This window comes from Pholcus phalangioides, unplaced genomic scaffold (assembly GCF_987345545.1).
Source record: "Pholcus phalangioides strain wild (caught in Gottingen) unplaced genomic scaffold, Ppha-v1.0 ptg000021l_1, whole genome shotgun sequence".
In the NCBI taxonomy this organism is placed as follows: Eukaryota; Metazoa; Arthropoda; class Arachnida; order Araneae; family Pholcidae; genus Pholcus; species Pholcus phalangioides.
The window spans coordinates 7,248,001-7,269,147 of record NW_028301614.1 but is presented as its reverse complement, the minus strand read 5'-3'; the positions used below and the strand labels follow the sequence as shown (position 1 = coordinate 7,269,147).

The 21,147-nt window shown below is 35.3% G+C and overlaps 1 protein-coding gene across 1 annotated transcript; it reads left to right on the top strand.

Moving 5' to 3' along the window:
- Positions 1-4,272: 4,272 nt before the first annotated feature.
- Wwox (WW domain-containing oxidoreductase) lies at positions 4,273-19,618 on the top strand. Its single transcript, XM_089248912.1, has 9 exons — positions 4,273-4,471; positions 7,449-7,513; positions 8,815-8,872; positions 9,902-10,080; positions 11,322-11,428; positions 12,613-12,701; positions 15,687-15,872; positions 16,076-16,337; positions 19,252-19,618. Exons 1-9 carry the CDS (start codon positions 4,377-4,379, stop codon positions 19,438-19,440), a joined length of 1,230 nt encoding a protein of 409 aa, XP_089105038.1. The 5' UTR covers positions 4,273-4,376; the 3' UTR covers positions 19,441-19,618.
- Positions 19,619-21,147: the final 1,529 nt, after the last annotated feature.

Below are 21,147 nucleotides of genomic sequence, written 5' to 3'. Positions count from 1 at the left end.
AGTAAATACCTAAAATTTTAATAAAAGGGTCATAAGGAATGGGAATATTGTCAATGACAAAAGAAGGAAAGTGAACATTTCGTTTTCTCGAGAAGATGGAGAATTTGGATTTCGTTACTGAGATATCTAAAGAGCTATTTCTGGCCCAACAAAGAGTTTGCGAAATGGATTCTTTCATATTTAATTCTGCTGTAGTACCATCATCTGAACTCGTATAAAGGAAAATATCATCAGCAAAAATAAAAATACTTGTATGATTTGGAATATATGTGACTATGTCAAGTGTAAAAAGAGCAAAAAGGATGGGAGATAATGAGGAGCCCTGTAATAGACCACAGGACGGAGAAAATATTTGGGATTTATCTCCTCTCCAATCAATGTAATGAGATCTATGAGTCAAGTATTCATAGAGCCAATCAAGTATGAGACCTTGGAAACCCATCCTGGCCAGTTTGTGAATTAACAAATTGTGCTTTACAGAATCGTATGCAGAACGAATATCCAATGCCAACAAATAACTGGTTTCCTTCCTTTGAAAAGACTTATGAATGTTAAATACAATGTCTCTGAGACAAGCTTCTGACCCTGTTTTAATTCTGAACCCATAAAAACATGGAGGAAAAATATTGAATTTCAATGAGATCCAATTTAGTCTGAAAAGAATTATTCTTTCAAAGATTTTGTTAATTGTATTAATAAGTGTCAAAGGACGAAAGGATTTCGGCTCAGATGGTGATTTACCAGATTTGTGTATAAAAATGATTCTGCCCTCTTTGAATGAGTGAGGACAAGTTGAAGTTTGCCATAAATTATTAAAGGGTAATAAAAGTTCCAGTCCCTTTTTGGGGAGATGATTGAAAGTTTTAAGAGGAATGCCATCTGGACCTGGTGTATTTGATCTGCCAGACTTGATAGCTTTCATGAGTTCACCTTCAGTGAAGGAACTATTAGTGGTGTCACAAAATGATCGAGGTGGGCCAATAAACAAGGAACAAGGAACATCATTGAATGTTGGAAAATGATGAGATTTTAGAAGAGCTATTTGGTCTGAAGGAGTTACCACATTATTCTGAGCAGTAGAAAAAATATGGTTGGAATTATCCCATGACTTAGAAGCCACATATTTATGTTTACGAAGAACTGAATAAATTTGTGAAGGGGAAGAAAGTGGCATTATCTCTGAAACAAAATTTTTGAACCGAAGGATTCTAAGATGACGCCTGAAAATGGCAGCATGCTGTTTGTAATTGATTAAGTTTTGAATGGAAGGAATTCTACGATAAGTACGGAACAGACATTTCTTTCTCTTAAGTAATTGACGTCCATCCTGATCAAGTCTTAATTTGTAAGAGAATGTTTTTTGTTTTTTCCTATAGGATGAATGAACTGCTTGTTTGATCTGGTCATAAAGATTATTATAAATTGATTCCATGTTGATCTCTTTTAGATGAGCGACAACAGTAGGCCAGTGAATGGAATGTTTTATATTGATGGCAGCAAGACGGTATGAGGGTAAAGAAATCCGAATTGGAATATGATCACTATTGTAAAGAGAAGCAGTTGTAGACCAGATCAAATGACGATTTAAGTTGGGAGAGCTGAAACACAAGTCAATATAAGATGCTGTAGAACCTCTATAAAAGGTTGGGCATTTGGGAGGAGAAAGGCAAATGTTATTTTGGAGGATCCAGTTGTATAATTGATTGCCCGCACTAGAGTCGTGATTACTACCCCATGCTTTATTATGACAGTTCATATCAGCAAGTAATAAAAAATCACCAGAAACATGTGAAATAGCCTGGTCTAAAGGACCTGATGAAAAGGGAGAAGGAGGTCTATATATGTTGATTAGGAAAAAGGATTTATTGTTGATAAAAACTTGCGTGATAAGAATTTCCATTGAGGGATCACAGAAGGACCACACCAATTTAGAGGATATTGAAGAGCGAATGGCTGTAATGATACCACCACCTGAGGAGTAATTCCTGTCAAGACGATAAATATGGAAACCAGGAAGAAAGAATTTTTTGGACGGAGAGAGCCATGTTTCCTGGAAAACCAGAATATCAAATTTATCTATAAACTGCTTAAGAATTGTAATTTTTGAAGAGATGCTATTGACATTCCATTGAAGGATATTGAAATTTCTAAAATTAGGCATAAAAAACTCAGTGTTAAAAAAATTACTGCACCATGCTTACTACTGGGAAATTAACTTCATTTCCACAAAACATAAAAACATTAAGATAACCTTATATGACGTCGACTTGACATGAAAATCAAAAAAAAAGGAGCTGATTAAGCTCTTCAAAAGAAAAGTAGTTGGCAAAAAAAGGGGGGGAAAAAAAACAAACAAAACCATGATTTCATTCACTTTCCACTGCTCTGCGATGGAGATCCCAGTTCACGAGGTAATTTAGATTTACCTCCTCGAACAGGGTTAAACTGAATTGCATCAGATATTAAGTTCTCCGGTGAGCTAGGCCTCTTTCGAACATTTCTCGGATCCATCAAATTAGGTTGAACACCCTCCATCAGGGACTTCAACATGTCGGGAATAACCTCTTTTATTGCTTGTGTGATTGCTTCCACAATAGACTGCTTTGTTTCTTCAACAAGTGCCTCCCTGAATTTTTTTAGTTCGGAAGAAACTGCATTCATTATGTCCAATTTAAAAGACTGAAAACTATCCGAAGAAATTGATGAAGCTGTTACTCCTGCATATGAACTGCTGGATGTTCTGCATGCCTGTCTAGCAACATGGATCGGGACATTTTTAGTTAACTTGTAATTCAATACTCTCACTTCGTTTTGATACTTAGGACAAAGCTTATCAGTGGGTAGATGATTTTCAGAGTTACAATTTTTACATCTTTTCACACCTTTACAGTCCTTGGCAAGGTGATTTTCACCACAATAAAGACAAAGGGGGGATGATAACCGGCAGAACTTTGTTCTGTGAGAAAACTGAAAACAACGTAGACAAAGTTGGGGACGTTCAATGAATAGATCAGGTCTGAATAATTGGTACCAAAGTTTAAGTTCAGCAGGCATTGAAGAGCCCAATGACGTCACTATAATTGAAGTTGTAGGTTGTTTATTACGAAGAATTCTACGGATATTAAGTGGAGTAAGATCATTATGTTCCAGCTCCTGGGCCACCTCAGAAAGCTCTACTGATGTAGGAATACCTCTGACGATGTATCGTGAGGACAGCGAGTCTGTTAGCACACAAGTCACAACTGGGATATCACCAAAAGATGTAATTTTCAGAGCCTCTAACGCAATATCGGTTGACGATGTTGAAATCAGAAGGTCTCCAGCACGAGAAAATCTTACTTCTTTAATTCGATTGGTATCCGAAATTTTATTAGCTATAAAGTCTCGAACCTTTTTCGGGTTTGAATCAGGTATAGGGGTCGAGCCATGAAGTTTGATTGTGATATCTTTGTCAAAATCGGAAGCCAGCTCAAGTATGGTCTCTCCAGAAAGATTAGAGCTCCAAAATGGGGCGTTGTTGAAAACCGAATCCGTGTATTGTTGTCCATTTTCATTAGTTTCCATACTGTTCGTCATGACTAAGTACTCTTGATAATTATCCTTCAGTGTAACATACTAAGGTCACCGTGAGGAAAAGGTGAAAATTAGTATTGGACGTCAACTGGACCAAAAGCCAACAATGTGGCTTACCAAGCCTCAAAAAATGTACTTATTGAAGTAGGCCTAAAAATACTCTTGACGCTACTATTATCAATAAATTACTTAAATATATATTTTTCAAAACCACAAAATACAATATAGAGATAACCCTAAACACTAAAATAACCAAGCAAAGTTAATTTTCAAACCAGCTCCAGCTATGAATCCAACCTCCGGATTGAGAATATCCCTCCGTCGTCTAGGATCTAATTCTGTGCTGTTGCCAGGTTGTGAAACGGTCAAATCCTTCCAAGAGTAAAATGTCAACTATAAATAGAAAGATCCATTTGGCAACAACGAGAACGTAAACAATTGCGGATTATTTAGTTTATATTTATCACAAATGCATTTTTAACAGTTTATATTCCGGTAATTACTTTGTTTAGTCGTCGATTAATCTTTCCTATTACCTTATAAGGAAATATTTGCAACCACTTTGCTAATTTCTCGACAATGAGAGAAAAGAAATTGATTTGATAGGAAGGAGTCTGATTGACTGTTTGAATTACGTCACTTCTGATATAGTGATGACGTATTGGTAAACTCACCAATCACATTCGTCAGGGGTTTTTTTTTTCAATGTTCCACTTATTAGAAATGTTTGTAAACAAAGTGATTTTGAGCGTTTCCCAAGTCGTTTTATTGTAATTTAAATTATAGTGAGAGTTGTTGTGTCAATGGCCGCGCTTTTACCCGATACTGACAGTGAAGATGAACTGGCCGCTGGCTGGGAAGAAAGAGCTACTTTAGATGGCAAAGTATATTATGCAAAGTAAGGGCCGTATATATATGAGATAATTCTTATCACGTGTTTCAATTTGTGTTTTTATTATTATTAAAAAAGCTCGTGCATACTGGGCTAAATTCGCTCGTGTAAAAAATAGGCCATTCACCTGGTTCCCTCATCCGGAAATTAAATTGCATCCGTAAACTAACAGTGGGCTACATCTTTCACCCTAGTCATTGTAGGCCTTTTGTGCCCTTTTGCCCAGAGCCCACTCAAGCTAGGTTTGATTTGCACATAAACAAAAAGGCATTTGCCTAAAACTCCATAATCAATGGTAATCAACCCCCCCCCCCCTCGTAAACAAGAAAAAAAACGTGCATTCGCTTAATCACTCAGTCTTTGAAATCTAATTATCATACTAAACATTATTATCTTCATGCTAATAATGTGTACTATAAAAAGGCTGGTCGTTCACCGGTTATACCAGACTGGACAAGACAGCTTTAGACGAGCTTAATCATTGTTGTTCACATTGATTTGTGTGGCGTAGCGCACACCGATTAATCAGACAAATTGAAACGTTGTTAAACATACAAATCAGTGTGAACATAAGTGACTAAGCTTCTCTACAGCTGTCTTGTCTAGTCGTGTCGTGTCTAACCGATGTGCGCCAAGCCTTAGGGAATGAAAAGTGCTTCGGGTGTGGTAGCCCAGGTCGATAAGATATTAGCCCAATGTTACAAAGGATGTTTAGAGGTATTGTTAGTTTGATACCCGGTTTGTCCCTAGAAATTTTCCTGATGCTAGGGTACTGCAGAAATACAGAAACGACCACATGACTGCAGAAAAAGATTGCTACCACAGTCTCACATTGAGGGGTTAGTGCATCAACCCCTCACCTTGACCTTATTGGTTAGTGCACCAACCCCTCACCTTGACCTTATTGGTTAGTGCACCAACCCCTCTGTTAGTAGAAAAGGCTGCCATTCAGAATCGCAACAGTAGGTCCTGGTCTAGCTCTCGTGTGTAGAAAATGAAAGTGGTGAGACAAAAGTGATCAAATGAAAAGTGTCTCTGGTGTATTGGTTAGCGCACTTGCCCAGTATGCAATGGTTTTTGGTCATTACATTTCACTCATAGTTCTAAATGTAGATGACAGATGGCAGCACTGTAACAAGCATTACACTGAAACAAAGTTCATGTTAGATTCACAACACCATACACTCACAGCTTTCAACATGGTCCAGGTCTTCTGTGATCACCTGCTTATATCTCTTTATTGAGACAGAGCGGTGGACCATGATCCGGTTAGGAGGAAAAGGGGGTATATAAGGGGACCCAGGTTAGATTCCCGTAGGAGACAAATCACATTTCTTTCTAAAGATTCATTTTGGCATAGCATCCAGAAAATCCTGTTTCTCACTATATTTCTTGCCAAAAAAATGTATTTCAATATCCTACTACTCTTTTCAAAAATATAGGTTGTAGGCCTATATAATTATATGTACAGTGTCCCAGTGCACTTCCTTTAGTATCATCATGTGTAGCAATAAGTCCTGTGTATCCTGTGTAATGATACTTTTCTTCTGTGCCTTGAGCATTGTTATATGCAAGTTTCACTTATACTCAATTCCCTTTCCTTGATGAGCCACACCAAAAAGATCTTATTTTTGTAGGCCTATCTGTAGCTTCTGCCTCCCCCATATAGTTCCCTACCCTCCTCCAGGGCAATGTCACACTCTTTTTTTAGAAATGTTGGACTGGCTAATCTTGAATCCTTATCATGGACAGCTCCCCTTACAAGTTCCCCTTTTTGTTTATTCATTGCATCGTGCAATCAACTTGAATAAATTTTCCTCATAAAACCCATCTTCATAACAAGGACCTCATGAATCCTATGCTTTGCAACTTGACAAAAAATCTTTCCTGCGTGTTAAGCCCTTTGCATTGCTTCTGTCTTCGTGGTTCAGATATTGCTGACTATTGACAGTTACAATGTATAAAGGAACAAAAACAATCTCTAAAATACTAACAGACTTGATTCAAATTTGCGATCTTTACAAAAACATATTATTAATAGCTATCTCCAGGTAGTGACATTACCTTCAGGTGCTAGCCAACAGTAAAAAAGGACTAAATATAACTCAGGAGTCTTAGGAAATAATAATAACAGTAATGCATGCAGAAGAAAATTGTTGACCATCGTGGACCAGGAACAAAAGTGCCAACGTGCTAGGAAAGAAATCCACCAAAGAAAAAATAGATTATGCTAGGTCTATAACTGTTGCTGTATGACTATACTATAGCTGTTCCAATATCCTGACCATTTGATGGGACATAACATCACAACTTGGACAGAGGCACCAACATGAGGAAAACATTGAGGGACTGAAAGTTGCTAGTCCCATGTATACAGGATTCAAGCCCTCATGCACAAGGGAGAGTGGTGTGTTTCATTGTATATTCATCAATTATTGAGGGTCTCCCCCCCCCCCACTTGTGAAATTTATTGGGAGAGCTCAAACAGCCTCCAGATTCCCGTGCCTCTATGACTGTAAACACTCTATAAATAGCTGGGGATAGACCTATTCGTGTTGTGCATTTTTGAAGTGCCACTCGTAGCTTATGAGGACACACACTACACTCTTTGACCATGTTTCCAGCACACGTCACTACTGCATTTTTTCCCAAATCAACTTTATTTTCTTGTGCTCTGCATATGGTTTCCTCCCCTTCCCCCTCCCCCCAAACACACACACACACACACTGCTGATCTAAATTTTCTTCATTTCGCACTTGACCTTAAGAAAAATGTTAATTCTTCGTTTTTGATACATTAGATAGGTATATTCTACTCTGAGATATCTCTGCACAGTTTCGGCATGCCCCCTCATGCCTAGTCTAATGTATTGATTGGATTCTATCTGAAATTATTAATTATTCCTTTATTCAATTGCACATGTGAATAATTTTTTGTGGTTTTTCTTTTTTCTTAATCTTTGTCTACTCTTTTATATGGCAGTCATCATACAAAATCCACTCAATGGACTCATCCTAGGACTGGGCGAAAGAAAAGAGTTACTGGTGGTGAGTGATATTTTTATATGCCTTTTCTTAAGAAATAAAACTGCTCTTTTACTTCAAAAAAAAACTCTTGCATAGTCAATAGGTCTGTCCAGCCAAAATTTGGGTTCGTTTTCTGAATCCTTCACTAAATTCCAGATCTGAAAAACGTTCCCCCCCCCCACAAAATACAAATCAATGAAATCATTTCAATGATTTCATTGCGTTTGTGATAAATTAACTTGATTATTTCACTTTCCACGAAATTGCTCATTTTTTACAAAATTAATGACCCTGTTCACAAAAATAAGGGAAATTTTCTCAAAAACAGGACCTTATAGAAAGGTTTATAAGGTTACTACGGTTTATGATACAAGCAACAAAGTTGTTAGACTAATCATGTAGATCCATTTTATGTCATTAACTTCCATCAAAGGGACTGGGGTGCCACACCTTCCAAATCTTGTAAAAAGAAAGAAAATACCTTTGAGTGAATGTGATTAATCTGTGATGAAGCCCTTGCAATTGGTTTGTGGGTGAGGGAGAAAATAAATAAATAAATGTCAGGTGTATTTATTTCCTGAGAATGCATGGTATAAATACCTACTTTTAGGAGGGGGGGGGGGGTTTCCGTCACTCATTTTAATAAACTTTTTTAACTGTGATGAAACAGGATGTTTTCTGTGTATACCAAAATTTTAATGTACTTGTGTCTTATCTTGTGAAAAAAAACACATTTTTATGGACTTTTTCTTATATGCTTCTCTCACTTATGCGTCTTTTTTTCCTGATTCCCATGCATCAATGCATAAGTGAGTGTTTGCTGTACATATGCCAAAGTATTAAAAATGTGTCATACACATCATCAGTCTTTTTCCTGTAAAAATTATTTACTTATTACTTTTTATGACATGAATGTCGCTCTCCACTTGTTAATACAAGATATACAGAAGACTGGATCAGAGGAACATCCAGTCTTCTGTATATCTTGTATTAACAAGTGGAGAGCGACATTCATGTCATATATATGTAGCCATCTGGTGGCTCGTCGTCCATGAGCTATTAGCTGATCGGTTTCACCGCCCATTGCACAGTTCCGTTTGGCATATATACGCGCTAGCGAAGGAAAATCTCTATCTCCTCTGTAGCTTAGTGGTCAGATCATTTGTCCGGCAATCGAGGAACCCGGGTTCGACTCCCGGTAGAGGCAAAGATGAGTTTTTTTCCTTCCTTAAAAAAAAAAAATTAACATCTCAAATAATAAATATCTTCACAACATCCAGTCTTCTGTATATCTTGTATTACTTTTTAATTTGTTCTTCCAGAATTGCCATATGGTTGGGAACGTAAGGTAACAGAGGATGGTGTTGTACTCTATGTTGAGTGAGTAGTAATTTATTTTAGTTACTTTACCTAAACTTATCAGATGCACAGAATATCGAGATCATCAGTGCATTCCATCTTTATAATAGTGATATGCAAAAATGATTATGTTTCTTGTGAAATTTATGAAAGTACTAGAAATTGTGTTCCAATGAGGCTCTTCATCAGCGGCAAAATGAAAAATACCTTTCATAGCCGAGATTGCATGGTTTATCAGCTTCTTCCGTGAATGAATATACAGTAGACTGTATTTGGTTTCATAGATATTGATTCTAGCCCTTTCATTTACTTTGCATACAAAGTAACCCTCTTTACATATAACTATCACATATCACTCTTATAGCCTAACACTATTCTAGCATCTAAGTGATCTGAATTATTTTTTTCCTTGTCTTTTTTTTTTCTCATCATATGCTATTGCCTTATGGGTTTATCTTTAAATTACTGTAAATGTTTCAGCATACCGCCATGCATAAAACAATTCTGCTTTTGTGTTTTTGTACTCGGTATAGAACTCATAGAGGTTGTAAAATGAAGTCATCAACCTGCTAGTTGGGAACAATTTCACTCATATTTTTCCTAAAGTTATCAACTAGTCGCTAAAGTTATTTTTTTCCCCCACCAATCTTTTCAGTTTTCTAGACCAGATTGAGGCAAGAGAACGGCTATTGGACCACATCAGGGGGAAAAAATGTTTTGTTCCACACTTTTAACGTGAAGTAGGCCTATAAAAGACGAGATCAGTTTTTTTAAGCCAGATTTTTTTAGCAAAAAAAAAATTCTCTCCCCCTCTATCCTGACAAAATGTGCTCCAGATCTATCAAAACACTATTAAAATAGTAGAAAACTTATATTTATGTTAGTTTGAGAATGCTTGTTGGGCCACATTCATATCTCTTCTAGACCCAGGTATGGATTGGGTGCCCCTGGTTTACAAAATAATGAATAGAAAGTTAGGTTAATGACTCTTGTCTATATTGTTATAATTTATTTTGATGTATGTATAAATTTTTTTCCCTCTATCTACAGCCATCTGAATGAAAAAACAACATACACAGATCCTAGGTTAGCTTTTGCAGTTGAAGAGAAAGACTCTCCCTCAGACATCAGACAAAGATTCGATGCCAGCAGTACAGCGTTGCAAATATTGCACGGGAGAGATCTCAGCGGAAAAGTTGCTATCATCACTGGAGCTAACTGTGGAATAGGTACGCACGTGAATTTTAATTCCAGTTTCATTCTCATTTTTCTTTTTTTTAATGTCATTTCTATTGATTTCTTATCTTCATAACATGACAGTCTAATTCCTTGAAATTTCCACACTTGCACACTAGTGGTTACTGTCACAAACATGCGCGTCTCTAGCATATTATGAACAGAAGCATCTGTCTGGTCAGAACTCTGGCCTTTTCTTTCAACTCCAGAGCCTTCTGCATCATAAGGAGATAATTTTGATTGGTTTTTTTAATCAGTTTTTGTGCCATGTTTAACCAACCTAAACCAATTTTGGTGATAAAATCACTTGGGGGAGAAATGCCACAAAGAATTGGACCGACTGCCTCCTTTTTGATGAAAAGAAATAGGATAGACTGTGCCATAGACACAGCCACAAGTTCTGATGTTAATATGTTTTTTGTGCCTTGAATCGTGTGTTAGGTACTGACATGATGAAATTATTTCATTATCATCAGCCTTGTCTTTGGAATTGCTAACAAACGACACTAATGTCATCTATTTTTCTTGTGAACTGCTCGAGATATAGTGTATAAAATATTGTTACAAATCAGGGCAGTAGGCTTGGTGCCCAGACAGGAAGAAATATTGAAATTGGAGCAATATTATTGTATGTACCTTTGCCATGTGCATTTGACAATACCATTGCTTTTGACTTGCATTAAGTACTTCCTGAGATTCCTGAAGAAGTACTTCCTGAAGAATTCTGTCACACAACTTTTTGCGAATGCTCCCAGTATTATCAGGTGATTTAAAAGGCGTATTCATGTCAAAATCTACTTTTTTTACAAAAATTTTTTCAAATCAGAGACAAAAGACGTTTTTAACATTACCTGATTGCCTGAAGTAAATATTTTTAATTTAGCTTTGGCTGAAGTTTAAAGTTTCAGGTTATAAAAAGGTTAAGTGCTTCATAAAGATGCCCCCATAGCGTTAATTTTCTATATAATAGTATTACTCTTTGTCCCACTTTTCTCAGTATTAATATCTTCCATCTATAATAACTCCTTTACAAAGGTATGTTTCTCTGGTTCCTTTATTATTATAGGCATTTTACTTTTCTTTCAACTGAGTCTCAACTGTGCGATAAAGAGGGGAAAAATACCAGAGAAAACATTTTCCCATTTTCCAAAAACATTTTACTTTCACAACATACATATGCATAAATCATTTTACTGTTGATTATTATACCATTAAAATTAACATCTTCATATAGGGTATGAAACAGCTCGTTCTTTGGTATACCATGGATGTGAAGTATACTTTGCGTGTCGTAATGAAGAAAAAACATTAGCAGCAATAGAAAAAATTAGAAAAGATAGGGTGAGTGCAGAGTTTTGCAGAATAATATAGTTTTGTTATTTTATATGATCTGGCATTCCTTCTTGCACGGGGCACATTTTTTTCATCAACAGATCTTTCTTTTATCATATTTTGTCCTTGTTATCTCTATTCATCAATTAAAAAAAAATGAGCCCCATTAGTTGGAAGCAAGAAATCCTGTAACATACTGCAGCTAAATTTGGTTATAATGACATCAAAGATGCCATTGAATTTTGCCGTTATAGTCATGGTATCGTTACAACTGAGTTTGACATTTTCAAGACTTTTTAATTATGAAAAATACAATCAGATGCATTCAAATACTAAACATGAAGATTGTGACCATATTTTAGGAGAAGAAATTGGTATATCAGGAACATAAATATGGGACATTACAAATCTTTGCCAAAAAAGTGCTGCTGATGATTGTTGAAATAGACTATTATTGCTTATAGATAATCCTCAGCAGGAAATAAAGTTTGAAGTGTAAAGCTTTTCAAAATCCCTTCAAATGAAATACAAAGCATATAACATAACCAACTTAGGTAAGACATAATGATGAGTATGGATCCCCCAAACTTTGGAGAGACTTTGCTGTAGATACCAGGAAAAAAGACATCAATAGGGCTCTGTGGCTTGCCCTATGTCCAGTAAATGGAAATTAAACAAAGGACTAGTCGGGGCATCAAATGTGTGATAAATCCTTTATTCTTTGTTAACTATCAGTGAAACAACAGACAAACATTCGCTCAATGTGCTGAGCTACAATTCTAAGAATTTCTTCAGGAAACACCATAGAAAATAAAGGAAAAAACAATGAAAAATGTGTTGCCATTTCTGAGGGCATTGCATTTTCATTGATGTTATAATCAAGGTTTATTTACATTATTCTTTATGGGAATCAGCTGAGGCCGCCAATTATTGTTGCTATAGTTGAGGTGTCAATACAACCCAGGTCGTTTATAACTGAGTTGGAGTTGGACTATATTTGTCATCTTCTAACCTCTTTTATTTAAATTTTAGCTGGACCAATTAGCATGTTTATTTTCTCACTTTCATGAAGTTTCCATAAAGTTAATTTGTTCCCACGAAAAACAAACTCATTAAGACAAAACCTCAATTTAAAAAATTCAATGTATGTATTTGAAGGTACAGAATGAGTAACACTTTTTTTCTAATTCCAGCCAAATGCCATTATGCAATATATCCATTGTGACCTGACAAGTCTGAAGAGTGTCAAAATGTTTTGTCAAGAATTCATCTGCAAAGATAGGTAAAACCTTTAGAAGTATCTATATCAGATCCAATCCAACTCATGGCACACACGATTTACATGAGTAATTGACCAATATTTTCAAAATTGTTTCGTATCTATTTTGTTTCTTTCATCATGAAAGGGGAGAAGAAGTTTCCTCAATGACTTGTTTAATTTGAGTCGGTATTGCAAATTTAGCTTCAATGTGTTCTGATTAGCTTCTTCTTAGTATGAGTATTCTAAGAGTGGCCTAAGACGATTATTTTTTTCAATGTGGCCCATGAAAACAAAAGGATTGGGCACCACTGAACATACATTTTCTTCACATACATTTTTGTTTAGTGTGATTCATTAAAAATCTAGCATCTAATATACATCTTTAACTTATTTTTCAGAACTCATCACCTGTTTAGATAATCATTTATTTCATAGTCAAAATGATTTAATATAAATTTATTTTAATCAAGAAAGCTAGTTATGATTATTCTATCTTTAGTTCTGCTATCTAGAGCTTTCAAAAAACATATAGAAAGTTGCTTTTGTGATTAAAGCTACTTATGAGTTTTTTGATATTTGTAGTTGGTAGAGAAGTATGGATGATTTTCTTTCCTGGAATATTCGGTGATGCAACATAAATATCTTTACTCATTTTTTCACATGCATTCAGCATGGCTAACTGAATGAATGAATGCACGCCAAAACTCTGCTGCCTGCTTTATCCTGTTGTCAAGATCTAGTCCAGCCCAGCTTTGTGGCAGAGTCTGGAGCACTTTATTATTAAGCCAAAAAGAGTGGGGGAGAGTATTGTGTGTGTATATATATTTGTATATATATATACACACAAATATTTACAAGCATGCAAAAGCATAACAATATATTTCTCTAACATTGGATAATGCGACATGGCTAATTGTATACTTTCTTGTTACCTCATGAAATTACTGAAAAAAAATACTGATGAAAATATCAAAATAGAATAAAATGAAATACATCAAGGAAAATTGTATTTCATCAGGTCATAATCATTTTAATCGGAAAAGTAGCTCTATTTTCCATTGATAGCCTATAATTATTGTGAAGATTTTCAGCAGCTCTGACTGATGTAAGATGAATTTAGGAAAAAGAGAAAATTCAACTGCCCTTTCGGGGAATCAAGCCCATGTCCTCTCACTTGCCGGTTGAGTGGCCATAGGCCATCCACTGTTGTAAGTTCATGTCATGCCATATGTGTGTGTACAAATCGATTCTGGTCAAGCTACCGGTCAGACCACAAGTTGGGGAACAGGTGTAGTGATCAGGATGATGTAGAAAAATTCCAAGAGGCATCCAACCAAGCTATTGGTCAACCTATAAGGCGATGAGCAAGCGGAAAGGGGAAGTGACTCGAACAGTGCCGAGGCACACAGCGAGATGTTCAATACATGACAATGTTAGTAAGGTTACCCGGCATACACCATTCAGTGAGTGAAATGTCTTAGCAATATTGAGTGCTTTTGAAGAAATGAATAAGCGCACCTTGTATATTGTACACCGTTGGTATTTAAAGGAAAAATGTTTCCATCATGGTTATAACAGGAACCAATTGGAAGGATGAACTGAAATTAACTAATTTGCATACGAGAAATTACTATTGTACATTAGAACATAATTTTTGGCAACAGTCAAAATGCAAACAAGATGGCAGATGAGCTGTATATGATCTCGCAAATCAATCTCAAAGACAAAATAAAGGTAAGATAAAAGAAAAATCTATAAAAATGACTAGAATAAGGAGTATTTCCGTAGGGACAAATGGTGATGTTGCACACTTTTTGTGATCCATACAAAGGTTTTCAACAGCTGGCTGATGCGAAGATGAATTGAGGAAAAAGAGAAAATTCAACTGCCCTTGTAGAGATTCGAACCATGCCATCCGGTGACAGTATGTAGTAATTATGAGCTTTGCTGAGTTAAATCCAACTGTCTATGAATGGTCCCATTCAATGCACAGGAGCTCTAAGGAAAAATTGAGAATTGTTGTCTTTGTATTTGTAGTCTAGTGGCCTAGGGCGCTCTCCCGGCAAATGAAAGGACTTGACCACAGGGACAGTTAAATTTTCTTTCTTTCCTGAATTCCTCTTTGCATCAGCCACCTGTTGAAAACCTTCTTATAGATAGCGAAGAGTGACATCATATTTGGATAATTTCTATTTGTTTTTAATAATTTCCAACCAGATTTAAATAAGTGATGTTTTCTCAATAAATGTAGAAGCTCTCTTTATCCTTTTTTCAATGTCATTTGAGTACAGTGAAATCTCACTACAAGTATACTTGTTATAACGATGAATTTCTCAATCACAATATTTTTTCAAGTCTTGTTAGGAAGTGCCTGTAGTAATGTTTAGCTGCTGCCTCTCAATATAATGATTACCTCTCTATAGCAATATTTTTTCTTGGTCTACAGAGCATCACTCTATCAAGATTTTATTCTATACACTTTGGTGAACAAAATTCTTCTTTTCGTGTCTCTTTCTATATTACAAATGAAGGTTTTGAAGCTTTAAAATGGTTAGTGATTGTGATATACACAGGATGACCAATAAGTTTTTGTATATAATGAATTTATACAAAAATTGCCACGTTTTTAAGACAAATAAATTACACTGGTCGAATGGTCGAGTGGTCCAAAGACCACTCGGACGCAGCAAATACAAAGGCGAACTCTTCGGACGACCAGACGTAAACATCACTCTTCATTCGTGTGAGTTCTGACCACGAGGTCCTGATGACGGTTCTCCATTGAAGAGCCGAAACGCGTTGACCATTCGACCAGTGTAATTTATTTGTCTTAAAAACGTGGCAATTTTTGTATAAATTAAAACCAGGCAAAGTTACTCATTTTTTTTTTTTTTTTGTGATAATATAATGAATTATTTCAACTGCCAGTTTTTGTTATTTATTGCTACATAAAATGCTATTATAGAGGTTTAATTGTTATATTTTTTAATTTCTTACTTGTGATAGGCCATTACACATGTTAATATGCAATGCAGGTGTTTTCGGACTTCCTCATCAACTGACAGATGATGGCTTTGAGACAACATTCCAAGTAAACCACCTTAGTCATTTCTACCTTGTAAAGTCACTACTGCCTATACTCATGAAGACAGCACCGAGTCGAGTAGTTATGGTTTCTTCAGAAAGTCATAGGTATATATCATTTCAGATAAATAAATGCTTGTTGTAGAAAAAAAATTTTGAGAGGGGACATACTTTTTAACATATTTTCCATTTAGATATCTGTTGTATCATAGTTAACGTATCTCTCAATTATCATTAATATTATTTTCAATGTGATTCTGTGTTCCGATAAATATTTTTAGAAAAAGTATTTATGTATTCTTAAATTCTAGGTTTTCAACTATAACATCTGGAAATATTTCTGAGGAAAAACTCTCTCCGACAACAGCCAAAAACTTCTTCTCAATGGGAGCTTATAATGATTCAAAGCTGTGCAACATCTTATTTGCCAATGAGCTCAATCGTCGGTACGTGTCTCGTGGTGTATTTTGCAATTCCTTACACCCTGGTAATATTGTTAGCAGTTCCTTGTCTCGAAACTGGTGGATATACAGGCTTTTGTTTGCCATAGTCAGGCCATTCACAAAGTCTTTGGTAAGTATATATTGAATAGAAAATTTTATAAACCTGTAAAATATGTTTGTTTTTTATCTCATTGCCAAACTCTTTTGGGAGGGGGGGGGGGAACCTCACATTTTCCCTTCGCTAAGCTTATTATAAATATCACTTAATTGTTCATAATTCTTTTTCAACTGCTTATGAATCACTGTTTATGTATTCAAAAGTGTGTAAACTTATTTAGCTAAAATATTTGTATTTTAATATCTGACCTAACACCAGGGTGGCCCTTAGCTATAGGTAATTTTGCAAACGTTAAAATTTTGCTGCTTCCACTCCCTTAATCTTGTTCTGATCGACGACAAAAAATTATCTGTGCAAAATCTTAGCTCAATCCAACAACTGCTGGGTACCCTTAAATGCCTTGAAGTTGGAGCATAGTAAGCAATGTTAATTCCTCATAAGCAATAATTAATTCCATTCAAAAGTGTATAGGCTCTTCCCTATTTTGACCATTTTCTTTTTTCTTCTTAGAGAAATTTATGAGGACACATCCAGGCATACCCAGCAATTGTTTTATATCATTCTGAATCAAATTTCCCAAATGTTTAATTCGAAAAATACCTGAAATAACATGAAAAATTTGAAGTATTGGGTTTTTTTTATAATGCACACAACTTTTATGAGAGAAATAATTTTTATAAAATCAAAACAATGTGAATGAACAAACATTCTATGTTATTTTTTCCTAAGAGGATTTAGTGGGAGTTGAGTATTTTTTACGGTCTTCAGCAATGATCTGTAAAACAAATTGTTTCTCAGTTTCGTTTTTATTGAGAATGTTATTTTAATAGTGGATGAGTTTGATACTCTTCTTTTTGTGTGCAACATCATTCACAACTGCTTTCTTGAGTTTTCAAATCTACTTCTCTTACCAAATTATCTTTCCATGTTGAAGGGTAAATGTCAAGGAAACCTGTGCTGATAGAAAATTTTGTGAAGAATGTTTTTGTACTTGGAATTACAAGAGACAAAAACTTGATGTTTGTGAAATTAAAAATCATTCTGGTGCAGAATGTACCTCTTCAGTTGAATGTTTTTTTCTTCCTCTTCATTATCTTTTTCTGCATCCATCATAATTTGAGCCATATTAGTTGTTGATCGCTGTTGAAACATTGTTATCAAATAATGATAGAGCCACAGTTTTTTGGAAACCCAGTACCAGAGTTGGTTGGAAAATTTTATTGCAGCAGATCTTTACTGATTTCTGGATTGATGTCCTAATAATTTGTCAGTTGACGTATGAATAAGAAATCATGATAAGATGCTTCAATTCCGACTCATTCAGCATTACAATAACATTCTCACATAAGATGAAACTGAGGAACAATTTGTTTTATTGGTTATTGCAGAGACCCTAAAAAATACCCAACTGCTACTAAATCCTCTTTTAGGAAAAAATTATGTTCAATGTTCGTTCATTCAGATTATGTTTTGGTTCTGTAAAAATTATTTCTGTAAATAAAAATGTGTTTCTCTTATAGAAGTTGTGAGTGTTATTAAAAAAACCCAATATTTTTCATGTTATTTCAGGTTTTTTTTAAATTAGCTTTTGAGAACTGTGATTCAAAATGTTTTTTAAAAATTGCTGGGGTTGCCTGGATCCTTGTATTTCTCTCAGAATGAAAAAAATGGTCCAGATAGGGAAGAGTATGCCATTTTTTAAGGGAATTAGTCATTGCGTATAAGAAATTAACATTGCTTAGTATATTCAAACTTCAAGGCATTGAGGGCCACCTTGCAGTTGTCTGATTGAGCCAAAATTTCACACAGATTTTTTTTTTTTTTTTGATGATTGAAACAAGATGGAGGGGAAGCTAAACTTTTCAAAACGATAAAAAAAAAATCATTGAAATAAGGGCCAACCTATTGTATACAGAGTGATATAAACTCTCTTCTCACAAATAATACATGTGTATTCGTCTTATGTGAATGTCTATATAATGGATCAAAGGACCAGAGAAAGATTTCATTGTAGATGGAATATATTAACACTATAGAAAGCATATGAGGACCAGAAAATAATACCATTATGGAGGGTATCATTTATATCAGATGTTTGCTGTATTATTCAACTCTGTGATTATCTTGTTAATCGAGAACGTATGCATTAATTGTTTGCAGTCCAAAGGGTTTTTTTTTTAAATTGTTCTAGCTATTCCAAGCCATTTTCTTTTATTGCTGGTTTATTGTTAGATGGATTTACCATTACCAGACCTTTCATCAATAATAAAAACAGCTTCTGTCAACAATCTTGAGTCTACCTTGACATAAAACTGCAAAGGACTGATTTTAAAAAATATATATTTTCTTTTATGAAAACACTCGTTAATTTTTTTCTGAAGGAGTGCTAATTTCATAAAGCTAATTTACAAAACAAAATTCATTCTTTTCAGCACTTGTATGGAAAGTTTATTTTTCTCGCCCTTTTTTAAGGGAAGGGGGAGGTGTATTTTGTTTTTATGTGTAATGACATTGGTAAGCCCAGAAAAGGCACAGGAACTTTTTTACATTCATCTTGTGACAGCAAAACAGAAAAGTTTGGGAACTATTCTTTAAACGAATAGACCTACTATTACAATTAAAAATTGGGAAATTGTGCTTCATAGAGAGAGATATAAAGACATATGCTAAAGATTACAACCTTACTGTAGCAACTTCATAAGATCTTTTACATTATTATGAAAGAAATAAGAATATTTAAATAATATACAAGAAAAGCTCTAGTTAAAGGAGAGCCTGTTCAGAAGGGATATACTGTATCTTCTTTTTGCAGCAAACTCTCCAATCTGATTATTGATAACTCAGCAAAATGTTTGTTAAGCATAATGAAAAATGAGTGATTATTGTCATATTTATCATTACTATTCCTATTTTTCATGAACTCCAGCAACAAGCTGCATCAACAACCATCTATTGCGCTGCTTCTCATGACATGGATATGGTTGGTGGCATGTATTTTAACAACTGCTGCAGGTGTGCACCATCAAAAGCATCAGAGGATGAACAACTTGCAAAGTTATTGTGGGACATGACTGAAAAAATGATTGCTAGGGTTTTTGAAAAAGATAAAATCTGACCAAGTGAAAAGCAGACGGATTGTGCAATTCTAATCTAACTCTTTGATAATGATTTTTTCTTACCTGTGAGAAACTGAGTATTTTGTATGAATTTGACATACAATCATAGCTTCGTGAACAGGTTTCCATGAATTTGTATGATAATATATTCTTATTGTATAAAATCATGAGCTTGCATTTATAACATGCATGCATGAGTATCTATGTGATTCACAATATCATTCCTATGGTTTTCAGTCTCTTATACCAATAGAATGTTGAATTTATAATATTTCTTTTTTCATTAGCTTGAAGCGCTTGTTATAGCTAAATAATATTTATCCACAAGAGTTTAATCAAAAATATTTTCATCAAATATTTTTCTTTGATAACGTGAATCTCTTGAAGTAGAACAAAACACATTCACATTTTAGGCACTATTGTGTATAAAATTATAGGTATATCATATCAATATGGAAAAATATGAGACAAATATTTTGTCATCACAAAAATAGAACTTTGCCTGGTTTTAATTTATACAAAAATTTACACATTTTTAAGACAAATAAAATTTAATTGGTCGATTCGTTTTGACTGTACAATGGAGAGCCGTCATCAGGACCTCATGGGGTCAGAATTCACTCAAATGAGTCGTGGAGGGGTGATGTTTATGTCTGAGTTCGCTTTTGTATTTGCTGCGTCAGAGTGGTCTTTGGATACGAATTGGGGTGCCATCTGTTGCAAAGCTTTGAAAATTCATTCTTGACTGAGGTTAACATATGAAAATGGGTATATTGGCCAAACTAGGGTAAATGTGAATATTCAAGTTCTGGAACACCGAAAGCACCGAGAAGGGACAGACAAATAGTTTGGCTATTGCCCAACTGTGACGTTGCGACCCCTCCATTCCGACAATCTCCCACCAAGACGAGGGAGAAGAGAAACCCCAACGGAGGAAAGAAAAAGACCCAAGGGGGTGTGAAGAAAAGAGACACTTGGTTTGAGGAGAAAAAAGAGACAGAGAGGGAAGAGCGACTTTCGGGAACGAAGGAGAAGGTCATAGTTTTGGACAGTCCAAGAAAGAATAATGAACACATTAATTGCTTCAAGTTGTACATATCCTTATAACTATACCATAATTATGTTTACTCAAGAGAATACAACATGTTTATTGTTTTAACCTTCGTCTCTTTACTTTTTGACTTAATTATAATGAACCAGTGGGGTCAGCTGGCCTCACAACGAAAAAAACAACATCAAAAAGTGGTGGAGTGAAGGTGGTGCGATGCTGTAACTTCCAGTGGTGCAGTGCCGAACTTTGCAATTGAGTGCTTCCTGGGCATACTGCAGACATGGTAGTGAGCATCCCGAACATACTGCGGACATGGTAAAGAGAATCCCAAACATTCAGCGCACATGGTATTGGACATAGTGTGGTCATAAGTGATAACGACATGGTGAAAGTATTGCTATGTGATGGTAATGATGACGATGGAACTGGGCGAGTACCACATGGTTTTTCTCCTTTCGTGAACGTTTACTGGTGTTAGTGTTTGCCGAGAGCCTTTATCTTTAACGTTTAATTTTTGGCTTTAGTTTTTAGGGCTTATCATTTTATTTTCTCCTGTTATTTTGGTTCAGTAATTCTGGGAAACTTGAATAATGGCGGGTAAGTGAGGTAGGCGTCGTAAGTCAGGTAGGGTTGACGAAGATATGCAAGAATTCGA